At 46.1% G+C, this 20824-nt stretch overlaps 1 protein-coding gene across 1 annotated transcript in view; it reads right to left on the reverse strand.

Annotated features, from left to right (window-relative positions):
- Nucleotides 1-20824, reverse strand: part of GABBR2 (gamma-aminobutyric acid type B receptor subunit 2) — a 372735-nt gene that overhangs the window by 86047 nt on the left and 265864 nt on the right. The window contains exon 8 of the mRNA XM_055578611.1: nucleotides 14292-14352. Coding sequence (XP_055434586.1) covers nucleotides 14292-14352 — 61 coding nt within the window. The remainder of the gene's footprint in view (nucleotides 1-14291; nucleotides 14353-20824) is intronic.

A 20824-nucleotide genomic window follows, 5' to 3' on the forward strand; every position in this document is an offset into this window, starting at 1 on the left:
AATTCAGAGCATCTTCCTACGCATACTGAGCAACCAGGGCTGCTGGTGATTCGGCCCATACTTATTGAGTGCCTACTGCATGCCAGGCCCCGCCTGAGCTATTTCATAATGAAGGATCCCTCACAAGAGCAGGTGGTGGAAGCTTAGCTATGTTCTCTTCCCTGACCGAGCTGACCTTGGACGTCTGGGTGCTGAAGGCTGTGCATATGAAATCCCTTAATCACTTCACTCACTCAATAAACGATGGGGTGCCAGGCTCTGTGCTGAAGTTACAAAGATTAAAAAATAATTCACAGTCTCTGACCTTGTATTTTAGTGACTGTGACCTCACCCAGCTCTACCTGGGTGGGCAAAATCTTCCCAGTTGCAGGTCCTACGTCCCTTCCTGCTGTGCCCTGTGAGTGGCTGGGCTCTAAGTGTAAAATGGCAGCTCTCACAGTGGCTGCGAGGGCTACAGAGGAGACGAGAGGCAGTTTCTGGCTTGGGGCCTCACTCACAGCAAGTGTTCAATAAGTTGTGGCTATTTGAGTCATGACAAAAGTAACTGTGAGCTATTTGTGGGGTTCCTGAACACTGTGTGGATCACAATAAACTGTGGAAAATTCTGAAAGAGATGGGAATACCAGAACACCTGGCCTGCCTCTTGAGAAACCTATATGCCGTTCAGGAAGCAACAGTTAGAACTGGACATGGAACAACAGACTGGTTCCAAATAGGAAAAGGAGTACATCAAGGCTGTATATTGTCACCCTGCTTATTTAACTTATATGTAGAGTACATCATGAGAAACGCTGGGCTGGAAGAAGCACAAGCTGGAATCAAGATTGCCGGGAGAAATATCAATAACCTCAGACATGCACATGACACCATCCTTATGGCAGAAAGTGAAGAGGAACTGAAGAACCTCTTGATGAAAGTGAAAGAGGAGAGTGAAAAAGTTGGCTTAAAGCTCAACATTCAGAAAACTAAGATCATGGCATCTGGTCCCATCACTTCATGGCAAATAGATGGAGAAACAGTGGAAACAGTGTCAGACTTTATTTTTTTGGGCTCCAAAATCACTGCAGATGGTGACTGCAGCCATGAAATTAAAAGACACTTACTCCTTGGAAGGAAAGTTATGACTAACCTAGATAGCATATTCAAAAGCAGAGACATTACTTTGCCAACAAAGGTTCGTCTAGTCAAGGCTATGGTTTTTCCTGTGGTCATGTATGGATGTGAGAGTTGGACTGTGAAGAAGGCTGAGCACCTAAGAATTGATGCTTTTGAATTGTGGTGTTGGAGAAGACTCTTGAGAGTCCCTTGGACTGCAAGGAGATCCAACCAGTCCATTCTGAAGGAGATCAGCCCTGGGATTTCTTTGGAAGGACTGATGCTAAAGCTAAAACTCCAGTGCTTTGGCCACCTCATGCGAAGAGTTGACTCATTGGAAAAGACTCTGATACTGGGAGGGATTGGGGGCAGGAGGAGAAGGGGACGACAGAGGACGAGATGGCTGGATGGCATCACTGACTTGATGGATGTGAGTTTGAGTGAACTCCGGGAGTTGGTGGTGGACAGGGAGGCCTGGCGTGCTGCGATTCATGGGGTCGCAAAGAGTCGGACACGACTGAGTGACTGAACTGAACTGAACACTGTTACTACACTATGGTGCTTTCTTACTACCATTGTTTCCCACAAGGGTCTCTCTGCTTGGAAGGTGGCTTTTCCCTCCCTCTAGCAAACCAACACGTCCAAATCCTATCCACCTCTTCCAGGAAGGCTTCTGCGAGAACTGCTCCTCTCCAGTTGCTGTGGGCTCAGGGCACTGGGTGACATGTGAGAAGCTGTGCTGGAGCCATGCCCTTGGTGTGCCCAGGCCTTGTGATTCCTGCCAGCCCGTCAGTTCCTGAGTGGAACCTCAAGTTTCGCTTCGGCGGTCCTGGGCAGCACAGGGTCCCCTCCCCTGCACTAGGCCCAGCCAACCCCACCCCGCCTGGCTCTTCAGGGGAAGGATGGTGTCCCCTGTGTTTCTCCCTTCACCCACAGCCCAGCCACTTTCAACTTTTAACTCTTGGGCTCCTTGGTAACTCTGTTGTGCAAAGAACATCAACCACTTATACAGACGTGCAGACTGCAGAACAGGGGACTTATGGACAGGCTAGAAAGAGGATTCACAGGGGCAGGAGAGAATAGAGCAGGGTAGGGGGGAAGAGGGTGTGGTATTGCATCTGCCACTGGCTCGCTTCCCTGCCCCGCTTGCCCTGCTGGAAGTTGCTGCTGACTTATTTTGTGACCTTGGACAGATCATGCTCTTTTTTTGGGCCTCAGTTTCTCCACCCACAAAGTGCACTGCAGGGGTTCCAATAGTTCTCAGCCCTGGCCAGGCACTAGAGTCACCTGGGGAATTTCTAGAAAATTCAGATGCTTGGGTCCCAACATGGATCCATTATATTAAAATTTCTAGTTGTGGGGCAGGGTCGGGTGGGGTTGAAGGGTGAACCCTGGATGGCAGTATTTTTAAAAGTTCCCTAAGTTGACTAATGCATAACTAGAGTTGAAAACTGCTGGATAAAACCATGAACCCTGCAACGCTGACACTTTCTGTTCTCAGAGGCTCAAAATACTGTAAAACACAGAGTCCCTTTTCCTGTAGGATAATACCAGTTCCTTGTTGTGGTGCAAAAAAAAAAAAAAAAAAAAGTGTTTTCCTAGAAAAGTGCATTTTTTATTTTTCTTTATTTCAAACTTTGGATTTGGACGATACATAAAGAAAATAAGTCCTGTTGGTGAAAATTAGGCTGCCGAAAAAAGTCCAGTCTGAAAATACTCTCTGGCTGTGGGCCCGAGAGCATCCACGAGACAGCTGGGGGACCGCTTCAGTCACAGAGCGATCCTGCCTCCCTCCTTCCTGCAGCCCGTGGGTGGGAGGGACAGATGTAGGGTCGCCTGCCTCCTGCTGCAGCTGGAACCCCACATCCTGCTTCCTGGCCTCTATTCCCCTCCCCACCAAAGGTTCAGTCTTCCTCAACGGACTCAAGGTCTGCACTGAGGGAAGTATGCATGTGTCCTCAAGTCGTTCAGTCGTGTCTGACTTTTCATGAGCCCATGGTGTGTAGCCTGCCAGACTCCTCTGTCCATGGGATTCTCCAGGCAAGAATACTGGAGTGGGTTGCCATGCCTTCTTCCAGGGAATCTTCCCGACTCAGAAACTGAACCCCCATCTCCTGCATCTCCTGCAGATTCTTCACCCACTGAGCTACCCCTGGGAAGCCTGAGGGAAGAATATGTGTCCTTTTTTCCAGTGGTCATGTATGGATGTGAGAGTTGGACTGTGAAGAAGGCTGAGCACCTAAGAATTGATGCTTTTGAACTGTGGTGTTGGAGAAGACTCTTGAGAGTCCCTTGGACTGCAAGGAGATCCAACCAGTCCATTCTGAAGGAGATCAGCCCTGGGATTTCTTTGGAAGGAGTGATGCTAAAGCTAAAACTCCAGTACTTTGGCCACCTCATGCGAAGAGTTGACTCATTGGAAAAGACTCTGATGCTGGGAGGGATTGGGGGCAGGAGGTGAAGAGGACGACAGAGGATGAGATGGCTGGATGGCATCACTGACTCAATGGATGTGAGTCTGAGTGAACTTCGGGAGTTGGTGATGGACAGGGAGGCCTGGCATGCTGCGATTCATGGGGTCGCAAAGAGTCGGACACAACTGAGCAGCTGAACTGAACTGAACTGAAGGTTTAATTGTTGTTGTAAACATCTAGAAATGTAAAACTCTGAGATGTAAAACAAAAGACAACCTTGGCTCAGCGAAAGTCAAAGATTCTATAAAATTACTCCATTCTAGGACTCAGGGAAAGGAAAGCGCTCTGGCTGGAGGACAGGGCCCCTGGAAGGGGTCTTGGTTTTGCCATCTTCTCGGTAACCAGTCCTGGGGAAGTGCCCTCCTCTGCCTGGGTGTTGATAAAACAAGTGGGCTAGACGTGGAAATCTCTGTGCCCTCTTGCTCTTGTTCCACGATTCTGCAACTGCTCTGAAGGGTCTTCCTCACTCCAAACTGAAGCGTGCATCTTAAGACTTCCTCTCCCAGTCCTGGCTCTGCCTGGGGTCACACATCATAGCCACTCCTACTCCTGACCAGGCTTCAGAGACAGGGACATGGCGATTTTGAGTCTTGATTCTGCTTTTCTCCGGGCTGGCCAGCCATCCCTCGGGAAGTGATTTTTTACTTCATTGACCCACCCACGCCATGGACAGAGGAGCCTGGCAGGCTACAGTCCGTGGGGTCACAAAGAGTCGGACACAATTGAGCGATTGAGCATGCATGCACACACCCCATCCCGCGAAGTCTGGTCACTGCCTGTGGACAGGACCTCGACAGCCACTGTCCTCCCATGGGGCGCAAGCAGGTCTCAGCAGTACCTCTCAGCAGCACCAGGCAGAGAGGGCTCCCTGGGCCTGGAGCCCTCCCCTCAACTCGTCTCTAGCACAAACGGTACGCCATTGCCACATTTTGAATAGGTTAACTTCGTCGACTTTTGTTTTGAGATTTTTAACAGGCTAAGTGGACACTGGCCAAATGCCCCAGGAGTATAATAATCTTGCCAAGGGTAGACTTGTCCACTGATTTATGCAAACTGTCCCAGAGACAAAAGCTGAATGCCTGAGGAGACACAGAACATGCACAGATACAATGGGTTATTTGCATCTAGAACACCTTTCCTCACTTCTTCTTGGCTAACTCCTGCTGGTCCTTTAGAGTTAATCTTGAACGCTGCCTCTCCCAGGTAGCTTTCCTGGAATCTGCCAAGTGGAGCAGATTCAGACTTTCCTCTGAATGCCCTTATCACCTATAACACTCAGGTGGGGGTCCTGTGTCTGCCCCCTACTAGACCAAGGTTCCCTAATGGCAAGGGCTATGTCTTGTCCATCTCAGTACCCCTGTGCCATGCTGATGCCACGAAATGACCATTGAGAAACTTAAAAAGCCCAAACCATAGGGTCAAAAAAAAAAAAGAATGAAAATTAGCACATCAAAATTAAGAACTTCCGTTCATAAGGGACTTTAAGTTTAGAGACAAAGCCTAAAGCCCCAATGCTGCTGCTGCTGCTAAGTTGCTTCAGTCGTGTCCGACTCTGTGCAACCCCATAGACGGCAGCCCACCAGGCTCCCCCGTCCCTGGGATTCTCCAGGCAAGAACACCGGAGTGGGTTGCCATTTCCTTCTCCAATGCATGAAAGTGAAAAGTGAAAGTGAAGTCACTCAGTCGTGTCCGACTCTTTGCGACCCCATGGACTGCAGCCTACCAGGCTCCTCCGTCCATAGGATTTTCCAGGCAAGAGTACTGGAGTGGGGTGCCATTGCCTTCTCTGAAAAGCCTCAGTAGGAAGCTGAAATAGAAATTATGTGAGGAACTCTTGCAAATCAACAAGAAAAAGGCAATACCCTCAAAATAAAAGTGATCCAAGGATCAGAACCGACAATTAACAAAAAATGGCTGACAAGCACAGGAAGAAATGCCCAAACTCATCAGTAATCAGGGACAAATGACACTTAAAACCACAGTATAATATTACTTTATATCTTCAGACTGGCAAACAATGAGAGAGATGGGAAACACAAACTGAGGGTGGGAGGTGGGGACATGGAATTCCTCATGCTGATAGGAGCTGCGTGGGTAGGGACATTTCTGAGAGCTGTCTGGCAAATTTTAGGCATGTTCAGTGTTGACACCCCTTCTGACCCCACAATTCAGCTCGTGGGCATTTGTCCTCAAGAAACGCCCAGCTGGGTTCATAGGGAACATGTCCGAGGACACTCACTATGTGTGGAGGCAGGGAGTTGAAGGTGATCTAGGTGGTGTCATCAGGGGAGTGGAGGGCTATGTCCTGTGAGGGCCACGGCCTAGATGTACACTCGGCCATGTGGAGTAGCTTAAAAACAAAGTACTGAGTGGGAAAAGAAAGAAACATCCAGTTGCTTTGATGCAGAGTCAAAATATGCACACAAAACAGCAATACACATTTTGCAAGGACACATACAAACACAAGATATGCATTAAACACTTAGAATGCTTGCCTTTCTTGGGGCAGATGAGAATAAATAAGGGAAATAAAGGTATAGACAAACAAGCAGAGGGGCTTCCATGGACCAGTGATAAGAACATTCCATGAAATGAGGAGTGTGAAGTGTGTCCTGAGGAAGCAAGACAGCACCTTGCTCAAGCAGTTCTGGACATGGTAAATCTGGGATCATTGTGAAGAGTGTCCGTGAGAGAAGCAGGAAGCCCGTAGCTGTCATGGCTCTCATCTGCGTTAGTCACTGAGCCAGGCTCATTCACAGCCTCATGTCAGTGGATTCTCACCATTACTTTTAAGCAAGGAAAACCTTTCATTTTACTATTTCAACTCGTTATTGACCAGAGAGGTATTAACACATCTTTTCTTAGCCAACTGTTATTCACAGGAGATATTTCAATACTCACTTACGTAACAAATCGCCAGCCACAGGTGTTAGTTTCTGCAAAAATCCCCTGGTCAATAATGTGTTAAAATAAGTGCTAAAAGATGGCTCAGAAAGATTAAGCCACAATGCATGGCTAGCAATGATTAGGTATGCCTGCTTCGAAACTCATAAACTTTCCACATGATAGGAGGTAAGTTCCCTGTCACCGGAGGCCTTCAAGCAGAGACAATGCTGTAAAGGAAAGTCAGGGTTCCCCTCAACATGGAGAGTTTGTGGCTCAATGAAAGACAAGGTCTGCTAAATACTTCTGTCTTTCCAAGCCATCTTCCTTGAGCTCCAAGAAAAATAAGCCCTGGATCATGAGGATGAGAGGCATCAAGCTCAGGGTCAGACTTCCAGCCTGAAAGAGCCCATATTCACGCGTGTCCTTCCATTTCTGCTGACCCACAACCCTTCAGGTGTAACCTGCAGTTTAGTGGACTGTCTCCACTCAACTACGTCAAGCTGAGAGGCAGTCCAACAAACTGCTCTTTCAAAACCCACGGCTTAGTGAAGAGGGCTATGATACATGCCTTCACAGAAGGAAAAGGATATTAAAAATCAGCCTTGAGTTTCAAACTGGAGTCAAACTAGCTCCGAAAGTTTTCTAGTAGGTTCTTGGAAATTATCTTCCCTCTTTTATAGGCACTGGCACTTGGCCAGGGAGATTATGAAGCCCCTGTGGGGAGGGGCCGTATCTTATTCAACTTGGCTTTCCCAGAGGAGCTGGAAAAGCACCTGGCAGATGCTCAGGAAACGCACACTGAATAGAACCATATCTGTTACCCTGAAGACCAAATGGTAATTAATGTTTGCAAGTGGGGAGGACAAGCCTGCATTTCATAGGTACCTTCTGAATGACAATTATGTCGTTAGATGGTGGAAGACCCCATTCTTTCAGATCAGGTGCTGAAGTATAAAACTCCAAAGTCTGAGTCCTTTATGCTGCACAGAAGCAGTGCAGAATTCAAGCAGATTGTCATTCACCGAATTCTTACAAACAGGCCTAATGAAGGCAGGGGTGGTGAGTTAGAGCAGCAGATGCTGGGGTTTCACCAAGAACAGCATAAACAAGGCTCTAATCATGGCTTCACTCAACTTCCTTCCCTGCTGCAAATTCTGAGCCATGTTTAGACTTCGTTAGTAACATGGATTCTTTCTTCTCTTATGGGGAAAAAAAGTGCCAATTCCCTAGTATTCATCCTTATCTATATGTGATTTGGTGCAAGTCAGCAATGGCCTGGAGGGAGGGGTTCTGAACTTGGGAGTTGAAAGGGGGTTAGGCCCACTGCACCCCAGGTGTGTGGTGAGGGGATACTAATACCTGCCTTACCTACAGCCATGGGTGGATCCCTCAGAAGGGTGCCTGGGACAAGAGAGAGTGCATGTAATTTATTTGGGAGTGATCCTTGAATACTCTAACAGAATGTGGGGTGGTGAGACAGGGAAGGGAAGGGAGCTAGGGCAAGGTGCATTAATGAGCAGGTTCCTGAGAGCCCAGCTGAGGCTCAATTCCATGGGGACCTCAGTAGACAGAGCAGACACACCTTGGGGTTCTTGGGAGTTTCCAACCAAGGGAGGAAGGACACTGGGGGATTTATCCTCTACTCCTCATCCATCCCCAGCTCCGGGCTGCCCTGGAAGCATTCTCTCCCTGGATATTGGCCCTGCTCCTTGCACAGGGTGAAAAGTACAGGTGCTCTTACTAAGGTGATTGTTTGGAACCATGAGTGTTCAGGGACTACGGGTGGGACAATGATGGCATCCGGCACACCTGCCCCCTCTAGGATTGTCCTGTTGGGAGGTAAGGTCCCTGGGAAGTCTTGATAATGGAGTGAATGGAGGAAAGCCAGGGGTGAGGAAGGTCATGCTTGGGCTTTGAATCCCTCTCTGGATTCAAAATGTTTCACCCTCAAGAGGGACCAGGAGGTCCCTGACACATTATTTTAGAGGTAGTTCTGTCTATCCAGCACTCCTAAGTTTGCAAAAAAAAGTCCATTTCTCTAGCCTGGGACAGCAGTGGCCGCCATTGTGAGGTAGGTTTGGTTTATGTTTCTGTGGTCAAGACCAGCCGCTGTTTGTCAGACATTCTGCCTAGACTCAAGCCACTGGAGACCACAAATAAATGCACATGCTTTCAAAATTCCATGAGCTGAATCACTCACCAATTCAGCAAACATTTACCAACAGCCAGTCAGGAATGAGGCAGCATGCTAGTGAGGTGACTAGTTTCCTATCACCCAGAATTTATAGAGCAAGATCTCATACAGTCCAGCCCCAGGGGACAGGCAGGGTTGGCATTAGCGTCATCCATTTTCCAGAGAAGGAACTGGGGCTTAGGGAGATGAAGTGACTTGCCCTGGGTCACATTGCTGGTAAACTTCTGAGCAGAGGCTTGAATTCAGGTCTTTTGCCTGCAGATTAATTCAATAAACTTGCACCAGGGTCTACTGTGTGCCACGCTCTTGCGATACCAACCCTACACTTCTGGAATAAAAAAGTCGAGCAGGACCGTGGATTCCTGGCTCTCCTTTTCATCTTTTTCCCTAAACTGCCTCCCATTTCCAACTACTTTGTGTTTTAGTTTTACAAAGACGGTAACAGAGCCTCCTACTAAATGCTTTCTCTACAACAGATAAAAGGGTTTAGAAGGCACCAGGAACTTTATAAACAAGAAGCCAAAAACAGCATCTTTCAAGGTCTTCAGAGGGAGGGTGGGATGGGCCGACTTCCAAGATCCTGCCAGCGAGCACTGAGGCAGCCTGGGTGTCTCTGCAAAGGGAGCCCCACTGCTGGGGCTGGCTATTTGTAAGTCAGCTCTGCTGTGCCACTGTCCCCACTTAAAAGAGGGCAGGAGGTAAGGGAGAGAGAAACAGACAGGGAGAGGGAGGACTTGAAGGGCACAGCAGAAAACAGCATAGCGACCTCATTGAGAAGCCTTTTTTGAGGTCAGTGGCATGAGGCAATTTAGGATCTAGTAACCCCAAGGTTTCTCAAGAGGTCAGGTGGTCTGGTATTCCCATCTCTTTCAGAATTTTCCACAGTTGATTGTGATCCACACAAAGGCTTTGGCATAGTCAATAAAGCAGAAATAGATGTTTTTCTAGAACTCTCTTCCTTTTTCCATGATCCAGCGGATGTTGGCAATTTGATCTCTGGTTCCTCTGCCTTTTCTAAAGCCAGCTTGAATATCCGGAAGTTCACAGTTCACGTATTGCTGAAGCCTTGCTTGGAGAATTTTGAGCATTACTTTACTAGCATGTGAGATGAGTGCAATTGTGCAGTAGTTTGAACATTCTTTGGCATTGCCTTTCTTTGGGATTGGAATGAAAACTGACCTTTTCCAGTCCTGTGGCCACTGCTGAGTTTTCCAAATTTGCTGGCATATTGAGTGCAGCACTTTCACAGCATCATCTTTCAGGATTTGGAATAGCTCAACTGGAATTCCATCACCTCCACTAGCTTTGTTTGTAGTGATGCTTTCTAAGGCCCACTTGACTTCACATTCCAGGATGTCTGGCTCTAGGTGAGTGTGAGTGATCACACCATCGTGATTATCTGGATTGTGAAGATCTTTTTTGTACAGTTCTGTGTGTTCTTGCCACCTCTTCTTAATATCTTCTGCTTCTGTTAGGTCCATATCATTTCTGTCCTTTATCGAGCCCATCTTTGCATGAAATGTTCCCTTGGTATCTCTAATGTTCTTGAAGAGATCGCTAGTCTTTCCCATTCTGTTGTTTTCCTCTATTTCTTTGCATTGATCGCTGAAGAAGGCTTTCTTATCTCTCCTTGCTATTCTTTGGAACTCTGGATTCAGATGTTTATATCTTTCCTTTTCTCCTTTGCTTTTCGCTGCTCTTCTTTTCACAGCTATTTGTAAGGCCTCCCCAGACAGCCATTTTGCTTTTTTGCATTTCTTTTCCATGGGGATGGTCTTGATCCCTGTCTCCTGTACAATGTCACAAACCTCATTCCATAGTTCATCAGGCACTCTATCTATCAGATCTTGTCCCTTAAATTTATATTCCTGCCTCTTGAGAAACCTATATGCAGGTCAGGAAGCAACAGTTAGAACTGGACATGGAACAACAGACTGGTTCCAAATAGGAAAAGGAGTATGTCAAGGCTATATATTGTCACCCTGCTTATTTAACTTATATGCAGAGTACATCTTGAGAAATGCTGGACTGGAAGAAGCACAAGCTGGAATCAAGATTGCCGGGAGAAATATCAATAACCTCAGATATGCAGATGACACCACCCTTATGGCAGAAACTGAAGAGGAACTAAAAAGCCTCTTGATGAAAGTGAAAGAGAAGAGTGAAAAAGTTGGCTTAAAGCTCAACATTCAGAAAACGAAGATCATGGCATCTGGTCCCATCACTTCATGGGAAATAGATGGGGAAACAGTGGAAACAGTGTCAGACTTTATTTTTTGGAGCTCCAAAATCACTGCAGATGGTGAGTGCAGCCATGAAATTAAAAGATGCTTACTCCTTGGAAGAAAAGTTATGACCAACCTAGATAGCATATTGAAAAGCATAGACATTACTTTGCCAACAAAGGTCCATCTAGTCAAGGCTATGGTTTTTCCAGTGGTCATGTATGGATGTGAGAGTTAGACTGTGAAGAAAGCTGAGTGCTGAAGAATTGATGCTTTTGAACTGTGGTGTTGGAGAAGACTCTTGAGAGTCCCTTGGACTGCCAGGAAATCCAACCAGTCCAATCTGAAGGAGATCAGCCCTGGGATTTCTTTGGAGGGAATGATACTAAAGCTGAAACTCAAGTACTTTGGCCACCTCGTGTGAAGAGTTGACTCATTGGAAAAGACTCTGATGCTGGGAGGGATTGGGGGCAGGAGGAGAAGGGGACGACAGAGGATGAGATGGCTGGATGGCATCACTGACTCAATGGACGTGAGTCTGAGTGAACTCCGGGAGTTGGTGGTGGACAGGGAGGCCTGGTGTGCTGCAATTCATGGGGTTGCAAAGAGTCGGACACGACTGAGTGACTGAACTGAACTGACTGAATCCCAAGATAGAGGTCAGGCCCACCCTCTGGGTACAATTCCAGAAAGGTCCCAGAAACAGTCTAGGCCAGCCTATCTTGGAAGTGAACCAGAGAAGTGAAGGAACGAATTCACTGCCCCAAAGCCAGTTCCTTCCCATGTCTGAGCTTTAGTTTCCCCTCTGAAATAAGATGATAACCAGGAGACCTTCCAACTTGGGCAGCCTACTCAACAAATCAGTGCCTCTCCATCCTGGCAGTAAGGTACATCCGAGATCCTATGAATTTGGAAAACTGTTGTGCTGATGTGAACATGCTCCCAGCACGGTATGCTCTGCCAACAAAATCAGTGTCTGTTTTAAAAACATGTAAATGGGAGTATCTGCAAGGCCCGGCTCTGACAGTCAATAAAAGCTGGACACTAAAGTGGCGAAGGGAGGACAGTTGGGCACAAGTGTGCATCTGAGCACGAAGAGGTTGGCACTTGGGGAAAGCTGAGGTCTAGTCCCTGCTCTGCCACCAGCCAGTTGCGTGTCCCTGGGTGGAACACCTCCCTTCCCTCAGTTTCTCCATTTATACCATGAAGTAGTGGGGTGAAATCATTTCTAAGGCCCTGCACATGTGACACCGTACATGTCATTAAGGGTTGGGAACATCTCTTAAGAGGTAGGCGGGCTTCCCATGTGGTGCTAGTGGTAAAGAACCTGCCTGCCAATGCAGGAGACATAAGGAGACATGGGTTTGATCGCTGGCTTGTGAAGAGTCCCCTGGAGGAGGGCACGACAACCCACTCCAGTATTCTTGCCTGAAGAATCCCATGGACAGAGGAGCCTGGTGGGCTATGGTCCATAGGATCACAAAGAATCAGACACGACTGAAGTGACTGAACACACACGCATGCTCAGGGTAGGCAGAGAAAGTGGCACCCAGAAGGTTTCAACGCACCAAGAAAATGTGGATTTGTCCCAGGCAAGTATCATAATTTTTGAGTAAAAGCTAATCATGATAGCTACTACTTGCTGAGCAGGAAAGATATGCACATGTTTCTCTGTGCCGTGTCATGTAGCTCTTCCCACATCCCAAGACGGTAGACAGGATCATATCCCTATTTTATAGATGAGGACACTGGCATGTGACTCAGAGTGGTGAGTCACATGCCTATCTATACACTGGACTTGTGCTCAGATGGTTTTCAACTCACCTCTGAACTGCTGTTTGCTACAATGCTTTCTTTACAAATGCCTAAAACCAGTCATTGGAGTTGGTGTCTAATCCTAACATTCAGGGGAAAAAAAGGCAATAAAATTGGCATTCACTTGTAGCTGTGATTGGCCAATCAATATTTTACAAAATATTCTCCCAGAACGATATAATTTGAGAACTGGAAATGTGACAAGAGAATTTAGTTGCAATCACTCACTCAAAAAAAAAAGTAAGTATATCTTTGCCAAGATGCTTACATTGTTCAGCCAATGAAGAAGTAAGACTTAACAAATGGAAAAATAATTATGTTTGCCTAAAATTACATCTTTTGTGCACACCAGAAAGCTGACATGCGTTTCAATTATCCGCCACGGGAAGACAAATGGGTAAATCTACAAAGTCGCATTATGGAACAGTGGTACCAGAGAACACCTGATTGAGCTGAATCTGGTTGAGATTTGCCTGAATGGATCTGAATAACTTGATTTCATTTTTTGCTTTTCCCTGGATGATTCTGGGATCTGCTCAAAATGAGTGGACACAGAAGGCACTGCTCATTTCTGGATTTTCCAGAAACATTCAGATACTGAAAAACATTGCATTAATGAATGGTCTGTCTCATGGTTCTGCCTAACAACCCTACTAATGACCATCAAAGGCTGAATCGAGGTTCCTCCAGGCAGAACACCTGGCCCAGCTCCTCACAGATGCCCTATGGGCCTCCATCTCCCCCTCGTCACATGAGGAGCATTGTCTGAATGGCTGCAGAGGTCCCTTCTGATTCCGACACCAGGAAAATCGAACAAATGATTCGTTTTCTTAAAACAAAATAAAACAAAAATGGCCTGAAAATAGTGTGTGTGGGAAGGTTACAGATTAAAGGGGACTAAAGAGACACAGCAATCAAATGCAATGAGTGGACCTTGTGTGGATTCCCTAAGAAACCAATTACAGAGTCATTTTCAAAATAATTAGAGGAGCAACATAGACTTGGAATAAGCATATTAAAATATGTTAAATGCTTAAGGTACAATAATAGTATTGCGGTAATGTTTTAAAAAGTCCTTATCTAGTAGAAATGCATACTGTGATATTTATAGATTGAAATGAGATAATGTCTGGGAGCTGTTTTAAAATATTATAGCAAAAAATGGGGGGTGGGGAATGGGGCGAGTCAAGATAAACCAAGACTGGCAAAACAGAGAAAACAGTTGAAGCTGGGTGATGAGTACATGAGATTCACTGTGCTATTATCTCAACTTTAGTGTCTGTTTGAAAATCTCTGTAATCAAAAGCTAAAACAATGCCAGATTCCTCAGAATACTGGCACTGACTTAACTGCCACTCCCCATACATTCATGCGCCTGAGTCATGTGGAAAGACTGAATAGCCCTGAGAAATTATGCAGTTGAGAAAAAATATTCTAAATAAGTTGAAACTAATGTTTTCACAGAGTATTTTCTATTGACTTTGCCTTCTCTTATCTGGAACATTGTACTTTCATTTCTTCTGACATCTTTTATTGCATAAACACAACATCTCTGAATATAGAATTCATCAACTAGAAAGAATAAGCATAAAAAAAGCCTACCTTGAAATTGAGTAAATTTAATGGTCCCCATTCTCTCCCCGTTCCGGAATACAACTTGACCCTAAAAACAAAACAAACAAGAACAAAGAAGAAATGCCATATTAGCCCGAACACTAGTGATCTCAACTGAAATTCATTAATTGTAGAACGCAATTATTACTGGAGAAAGAGCAGACTCCTGAGGAACCACAGATGCAAAATTAAACTAATTGTTTTTAGAATGGTTGTGACTTTATCTGGATAATTTGAGGAGCACAAAATAATGAAACCAACACATGTATATTAAGGCCAAGATATGCACCATCATTATCATCATGACTATTTATTAAACACCCATGTGCCCTGGACAGGGTCTTCCAGGGTGGTTGGAAAGATGGAGGAAGAGATGAAGCCCTTGGTGCCTGGCCCTGGCTCTGCTTCCATGCCCCACCCATAAAGATGCTGGTCTTTGCTGAGGCTGTTTATCTGAAGGGTCAGAAGGGATACAGGAATACAGGGTCGAGGCCTGTATTTCTTATTAAGGACAGAGAATGTTTCTGTAAGTCCTTCGCAAGTGGTGATGTCAGCCCCAATTATAACTGGGCTATGGGGCAGCACAAAATTAAGCTTCTTGAGCCAGTGAGACCTGACTAGTGTCACAGGCAGCTGAGCATCCCTCATTAGGGACCCCAGGAGCTAAAGACAAGAGTCATCTGCTGCATCTGCTTTGCTGGCTGATACCCGGCTTCCATATGCTGGGCTAAATAAGCCAGGAACATAAATTTAGAGAGGGTGTGGTCTCTCTTTGTCTATTTACGGTCCACCTAAAATTCTGCAACCGTGCAAGGAAACTGACACAGGTCATATCAATGAGCGTTTATGACACACTTGAGCGGAAAGGGGGGATGATTCTAATTTTACAGATCAAGAAACTGAGATTGAAGGAGGTTAGGCCAAGGTCATTGCCAGTGAGGCTGCTAGATTCAAACCCGAGTTTGATTTTAAGGCCTGTGCAACTTTACCACAGCATGTTGTTTCCGATCCAGAAATAAATCTCTTCCATTCTTTCCATTAACATGAAATTAAGAAAATGAATTGTCTTAAGGGTACACAGCTTTACGAGCAGTAATAAGCTTGCATTATCAGGGAACAGCACAGACGATACCATGGATTCTATGCAATTCTCAAGAGAAAGTGACAGAAAGTACATGTCTTCCCATGGTGGAAATCCAAAGTCTGAGCCCCTGAAGCTTTTGGAACAAAGAGAATCACTTAACCTGTTGTCGCAATGAGAGACACGTTCTAAGGCTACTTTGACACCTTTTTGAAATCCTGAAGACAGCTGCGAGTAGTATCAGTTTGAAACTAACGCCCACTGAATTCTATATTCAGGTGACGGTAAGCAATTCCCTGGAGTGTGAAAACACTTCAGCGTAAGGTGAGACAGGAGCTGTGATTTTATTTCTAGGGATGATTGAAAAACATAGAACATCTTCCAAAGGATCACTTTTATGCAAATGGACCACTTTGCAAGGGTGGAAAAGATGCAGATATTGTTCACAGGACATTTCTTTGTTTGACAGAGGTGGACATCTAACTAATTCACCCATCTTCTGCCAAGCTTTGAAGAACTCCAAAGAGCTCTGGATATAAAATGTGGACAAATTCTGAGGACTCTTTATTAAATGAAAAAAGTATATTGAAAGGTATTCAATGTGTGGATGGAATAATACTGGAGTGGAATACAGGACGGGAGAAAGAATTTCCTTTCACTTTTGGGTTTTTTTCTTTTTTTCCTTTCTCCTTTACTTTTTAGATAAAACTAGTTCATCTTGGAAGTAAGGTCTGTCATATTTTATTTTTCTCACAGTAACTATGTTTGTAAACAGGAGCTCCTCCTATCTCAATTTTTCAGGTAATGTAGTGGAAGGAGGCCAGCGTCTCAGTATCTCGAAGCTGGGTTCAGGGCCCCCTCGGGCAAGTCCCTGAGCACCTGAGTTATGGACCCTGCACAGCTCCTGGTCTTCAACAGGCACTCAGTAAATGGCACCAGTAATTTTTATCTAAATATACTTCATAGCAGAGAGCTGAAATAAAAAAAGATTTCAAGCACCAAGAAGCTTTCCAACCTTTGGGAAGACATTTTCAACATCACATGATTTTAGCTGGCAAAGGGGTAAACTGTTGGGCCCTAAGCCAAGGTGGCTTCACAGCTCAGAAACATCAGCCTCTAAGTGACTGAGTTCCCAAACCACATGGGCCACTGTGTGTTCAAAGGGAGAAACCTCAGAGCTCTGTGACTATGGTAACTGAGAGTACTGTGGCCACATGGGTGGGTAACTGGCCATGTCGAGGGTCTGCACCAGAGAAGGGCGGTGAAGCTTGCCAAGCCCCCTTCCGAGGAAGATTCGACATGTGATTCTCTCCTAAGGTTGTGACCATGGCATCTGCTGGGTTTGACAGTTGATGCCAACTCTGCAAACTTGACCATGGCTGACTGGATGGGGACCACCGTCCCAGCCAAGCCCACCTGGATAAGACTGGACGTGAGTGAGGAAGGCCACAAGCCCACCAGGTGATGTTCATGAAATTCTGCCTGATGGATGTCCTCCATGTGAGCAGGTGCTCAACTCACAACATTCCACAAATATTTACCTGCTCCAGGCCAAGTCCTCTTTTAGGTGCTGATTTCTGCTCTCAGAGACCTTTACATATGATTAGGACAGACAGGCAAAACATGTTCACCAATAAATGAATGAGGTCACATCAGTTACTCAAGAGTGCTGTGAAGAAAATCAAAAGGCAGCACCTGGGCGGTGGAAAGAGTCTGGTGGCTCACATGGTAAAAGAATCTGCCTGCAGTGCAGGAGACCTGGGTTTGATCCCTGGGTCAAGAAGATCCCCTAGAGAAGGGAATGGTTATCCACTCCAGTATTCTTGCTGGAGAATGCCATGGACAGAGGATCCTGGCAGGCTATAGTCCATGGGGTTGCAAAGAGTCAGACATGACTAAGCGACTAACACACTTTCAGGGAAGACCTCATTGAAGAGGGGACATAAGAGCTGACGCCTGCACGGCAAGAGGCAGCTACTCCAGGCGAAGGGAAAGGCCAAGACAGAGGCCCTTGGGTGGGAAGGATCAGAAAGGGCCAGCAGGGGGAGCGAGGTAAGGTAGGCAGAGTCTGGGGGCCCCAACTGGGCTCTGGAGGGGATGCTGAGTGCAATGAACAGACATGAGGGTGGGGAACCTAAACAAAGAAGTAATATGATCTGATTTAAGATTTGAGACGATTGCTCTGGTTCTTGGAGAGAAAGTGGGAGTAGGGACATGGGAGGGAGGCTCAGGCATCTGGTCATCCAGGTGTGAAATGACAGTGACTTAGACTACAGTGGTGGTCACACTCTCCCACTGACCAGTCCAGAGTGCATCGCCAAGGTGCCTGAGCACTGTGGCCGGGCAGCAGACACTTCCCTTCTACTTCTATCCTCTGGGAGGGTATGTGGTGAGCACCGTGGTGTATGACCAGATGTCCCCAGGATACAGACATATTTCCCTAGCATCTTGGCTGCTGCTGGGTTGCTCGAAGGGTGACGATTAAGGTTAAGTCCCTCCCTGGGCTCAGCCTACATCCACTGGTCAAAGTGAAGGCACACAGCAGTTTGAGTCCCCTTGCTCAGGGCAGCTGTGAAGGACCGTGGGCTCCAGAGGTCCCCCAGGGGTGGCTGAGGCCGGGACTGCCGCTGCGCCCAACTCAGCTCATCCGTCTCCCTAATTCTGCTTCCCTTCTTTGGTTTTGTCCTGAGAGCCTCCCTGATAAACCTCCCATATGTGAATCTCTGTCTCAGAGTCTGTTTCATGGGTAACCTGGCCTAAGACATCTGCCATCAGAAGTCACTGGAACAATCTCTTTTTCACAAACCAAAGGAGCCTGAGCGATAACTGGTGGGAACAGAGGCGATGGGTTCTGAGTCAAGTCCGCATGGCAACTAGACTCTGGTTTCACGGTGGCCTGGAAAGCCATCTTAGCCAGGAAAGCCGGGCCGGCTTTGGTTTCTAAAACCCCAGCTTGATCAGGGATTATTTTCTGCTCTTCTCCCCACACGCATATTCTTTATGTACATAGAAATGCTGAGACTCTCCTTAAGCTTTTGTTGCGTGTGGTCCAGGCTGTAACAGAGGATCATTCCATCGACCTGAGACCAAACCACGTGACGCATTACATTCCAAAGCAATGGTGTTCGGTAACTGTGGCTGGGGTGGGGGCTGGAATCTGTCGGCTCCCAGTCCACACTCACTCTACTATGTCCTCCTCTGTGTCACAGGGGCCCACAGCCCAGAAACCACACTTCCCAGAAGCCCCTGCCAGCTGGTGTCTATTTAGGTTCTGCTAATGAGAAGCATTCACAGGGGGTTAGAAAGTATGCAGCAGGGAAAAGCTTTTTTAATTTTTTTTTCTTCTTTGGTTGCAGCAGCAGGAGCTGAGTGACTGCAGGTGTCCAGGGCCCCAGCAGCTCCGCACTGTTAGTGTGTGTATCGGGGCTCTGGCTAACTGCTCAGTAGCAGTGTTGGGGTCCCAGTGGCAAAAGAAATTGCACTGGCAGGAGCCTCAGAGGCCAGAGTGCTGGGGTCTCCGTTATTTTATCTGCATTTCCAGTCTGCTCTGTGGCCACTTAAAGACTCCGTGGAAGTTGGAATCCATTACCAATCAGCATGCAGCCAAGAAAACAGAAAGTACTTCAGGCATGTCAGAGGCAGTGGCAACACCAGTCCACTTACTGCTCCTGCAGCCCAAGGGGCCTGGTCATTTTCTGTAAATACTTCTCTCTGGTGACAGTGCCTACCTGACTTGCTCCTCCACCCCTTCCAACAAAGTTGTAACCAGTTCCCCGTATTAAATCTCCCTCTGAAATGCCTGAAGTGCTTTCTGCTTTCTTGACTGCATGCTGATTGATAACGGATTCTAACTTCCAAAGGAGCTTATAAGAATGACCACAGAGCTGATTTGGAATGCAAATAAAATAATGGAGGTAAAACCCCAAGTGGATAGTTTATAAGGAATTTTCTTCTTCCTGAAAGAGATGTTGCTCATGTCAAAGACAGCAATCTGTTTCATAAAAGCTGATCCAAACAGTTCAGGTTGAATTGGGACACATAAAGCTGAATTTTCTTTTTTAGAGGAATCTTCAGAACACATAGGATAACATATGGAAAAAAGACTTTAGTTTCTGCATTCAACAGACAAGAGTAAATTAGCCACCAGTGTGACCTTGAACAGTCCTTGAATGTTTCTGAACACCAATTCTCCTACTTGAAAAATAGGAAGAAAAATACTTCTTGGGATTGTCTGTGAGAACTGCTGCTGCTGTCTGTGAGAACTAAAGAAGACAATTATGAAAAAAGCAAAACCCAGAATTGCTGCACACAAAGATTAACTCTTATAATCCTCCAGATAATCTGAGTTTGCAAAATTCCACCATGATGTCAGTTGAGAATCCCCAGAAAAATCAGCAGAGAGTAAAATGAACACTAAGGATTCCTGCAGTCAGTAAGATTCAGTGGTACCCTCTTAGAAAAATTAATTCTGTTTTCACTGCTCATCTTTAATGTTTCACCACTAAGCATGAATAAAATTTATTCCAACAACAGTTTATGAATTGCACAGGCCAAGCCCTACATTGGAAATTTTTTTTTAATCTCTTTCAATTTTACATTAAAGGGCAGGGACACCCTGCCTGGAAAATTATCTGACGCCGGGCTGGAGCTGAAGGCTACAAAAAGGGAAGACTTGCTTGGCTCAGCCTAATCTCACGAACTCTGGGCCCACTAAGGGACACAGTCTCAGCCGGACACATGCATTTAGGGAAGGCGTTCTGTCTTTAATACGGCTCTAACTGCGCTCTTGTCTCCAGGCAGTTGTGTTCGTCTTTGGGAGATGTGAGCAAACATGATCAGCTGAGTGTTTGATTTATGCTGTGGGGAAACAAGATCTGCCCTGACATGCCACACAGACAGCAAAATCTCTAAGAAGATGGAAGCTGAAGGGTGCTGGGGGACCCTGGCCAGCCCATCACTGTCTGTGTGGATGATTCAAGACCACTGTAGGCTGTTCTGCTGCCAGCCCTTTACCTAGGACAACACTGGTCTCAAATGAATAACGAGGACTTTGAGAAAATTTGGGGGTTATATTGCTGGTCAGATTTCCCATAAAGAGTAGAGCTCCTCATCATGTAGGTTTGAAGAAGAAGGTGTTTTCTGTTTCCCAGCGGATGACAGGGCATAAAAGAGAAATACCGAGAAACTGGGTATATCTACCCACATGTTCTGCAAAGGTGAAAAATACTCCGTTTTTCCTTGCATGTCCCTTGGGCTATAAGATAAGGCATATTTTGCATACTATTTAAGATATTTTCTTACATAAAAATGCTTTTGATAGACCTAAGTCTTGAGGAAAATTTGATGTATCCATTGAGTCTTCAGCAGCTGGTTTGCAGTGAACTAAAAGGAGGGGCAGGATGGGAAGTGTGCCCTGTCCACTGCCATCCTTCTGCTGGTG

This window comes from Bubalus kerabau, chromosome 4 (assembly GCF_029407905.1).
Source record: "Bubalus kerabau isolate K-KA32 ecotype Philippines breed swamp buffalo chromosome 4, PCC_UOA_SB_1v2, whole genome shotgun sequence".
NCBI lineage: Eukaryota > Metazoa > Chordata > Mammalia > Artiodactyla > Bovidae > Bubalus > Bubalus kerabau.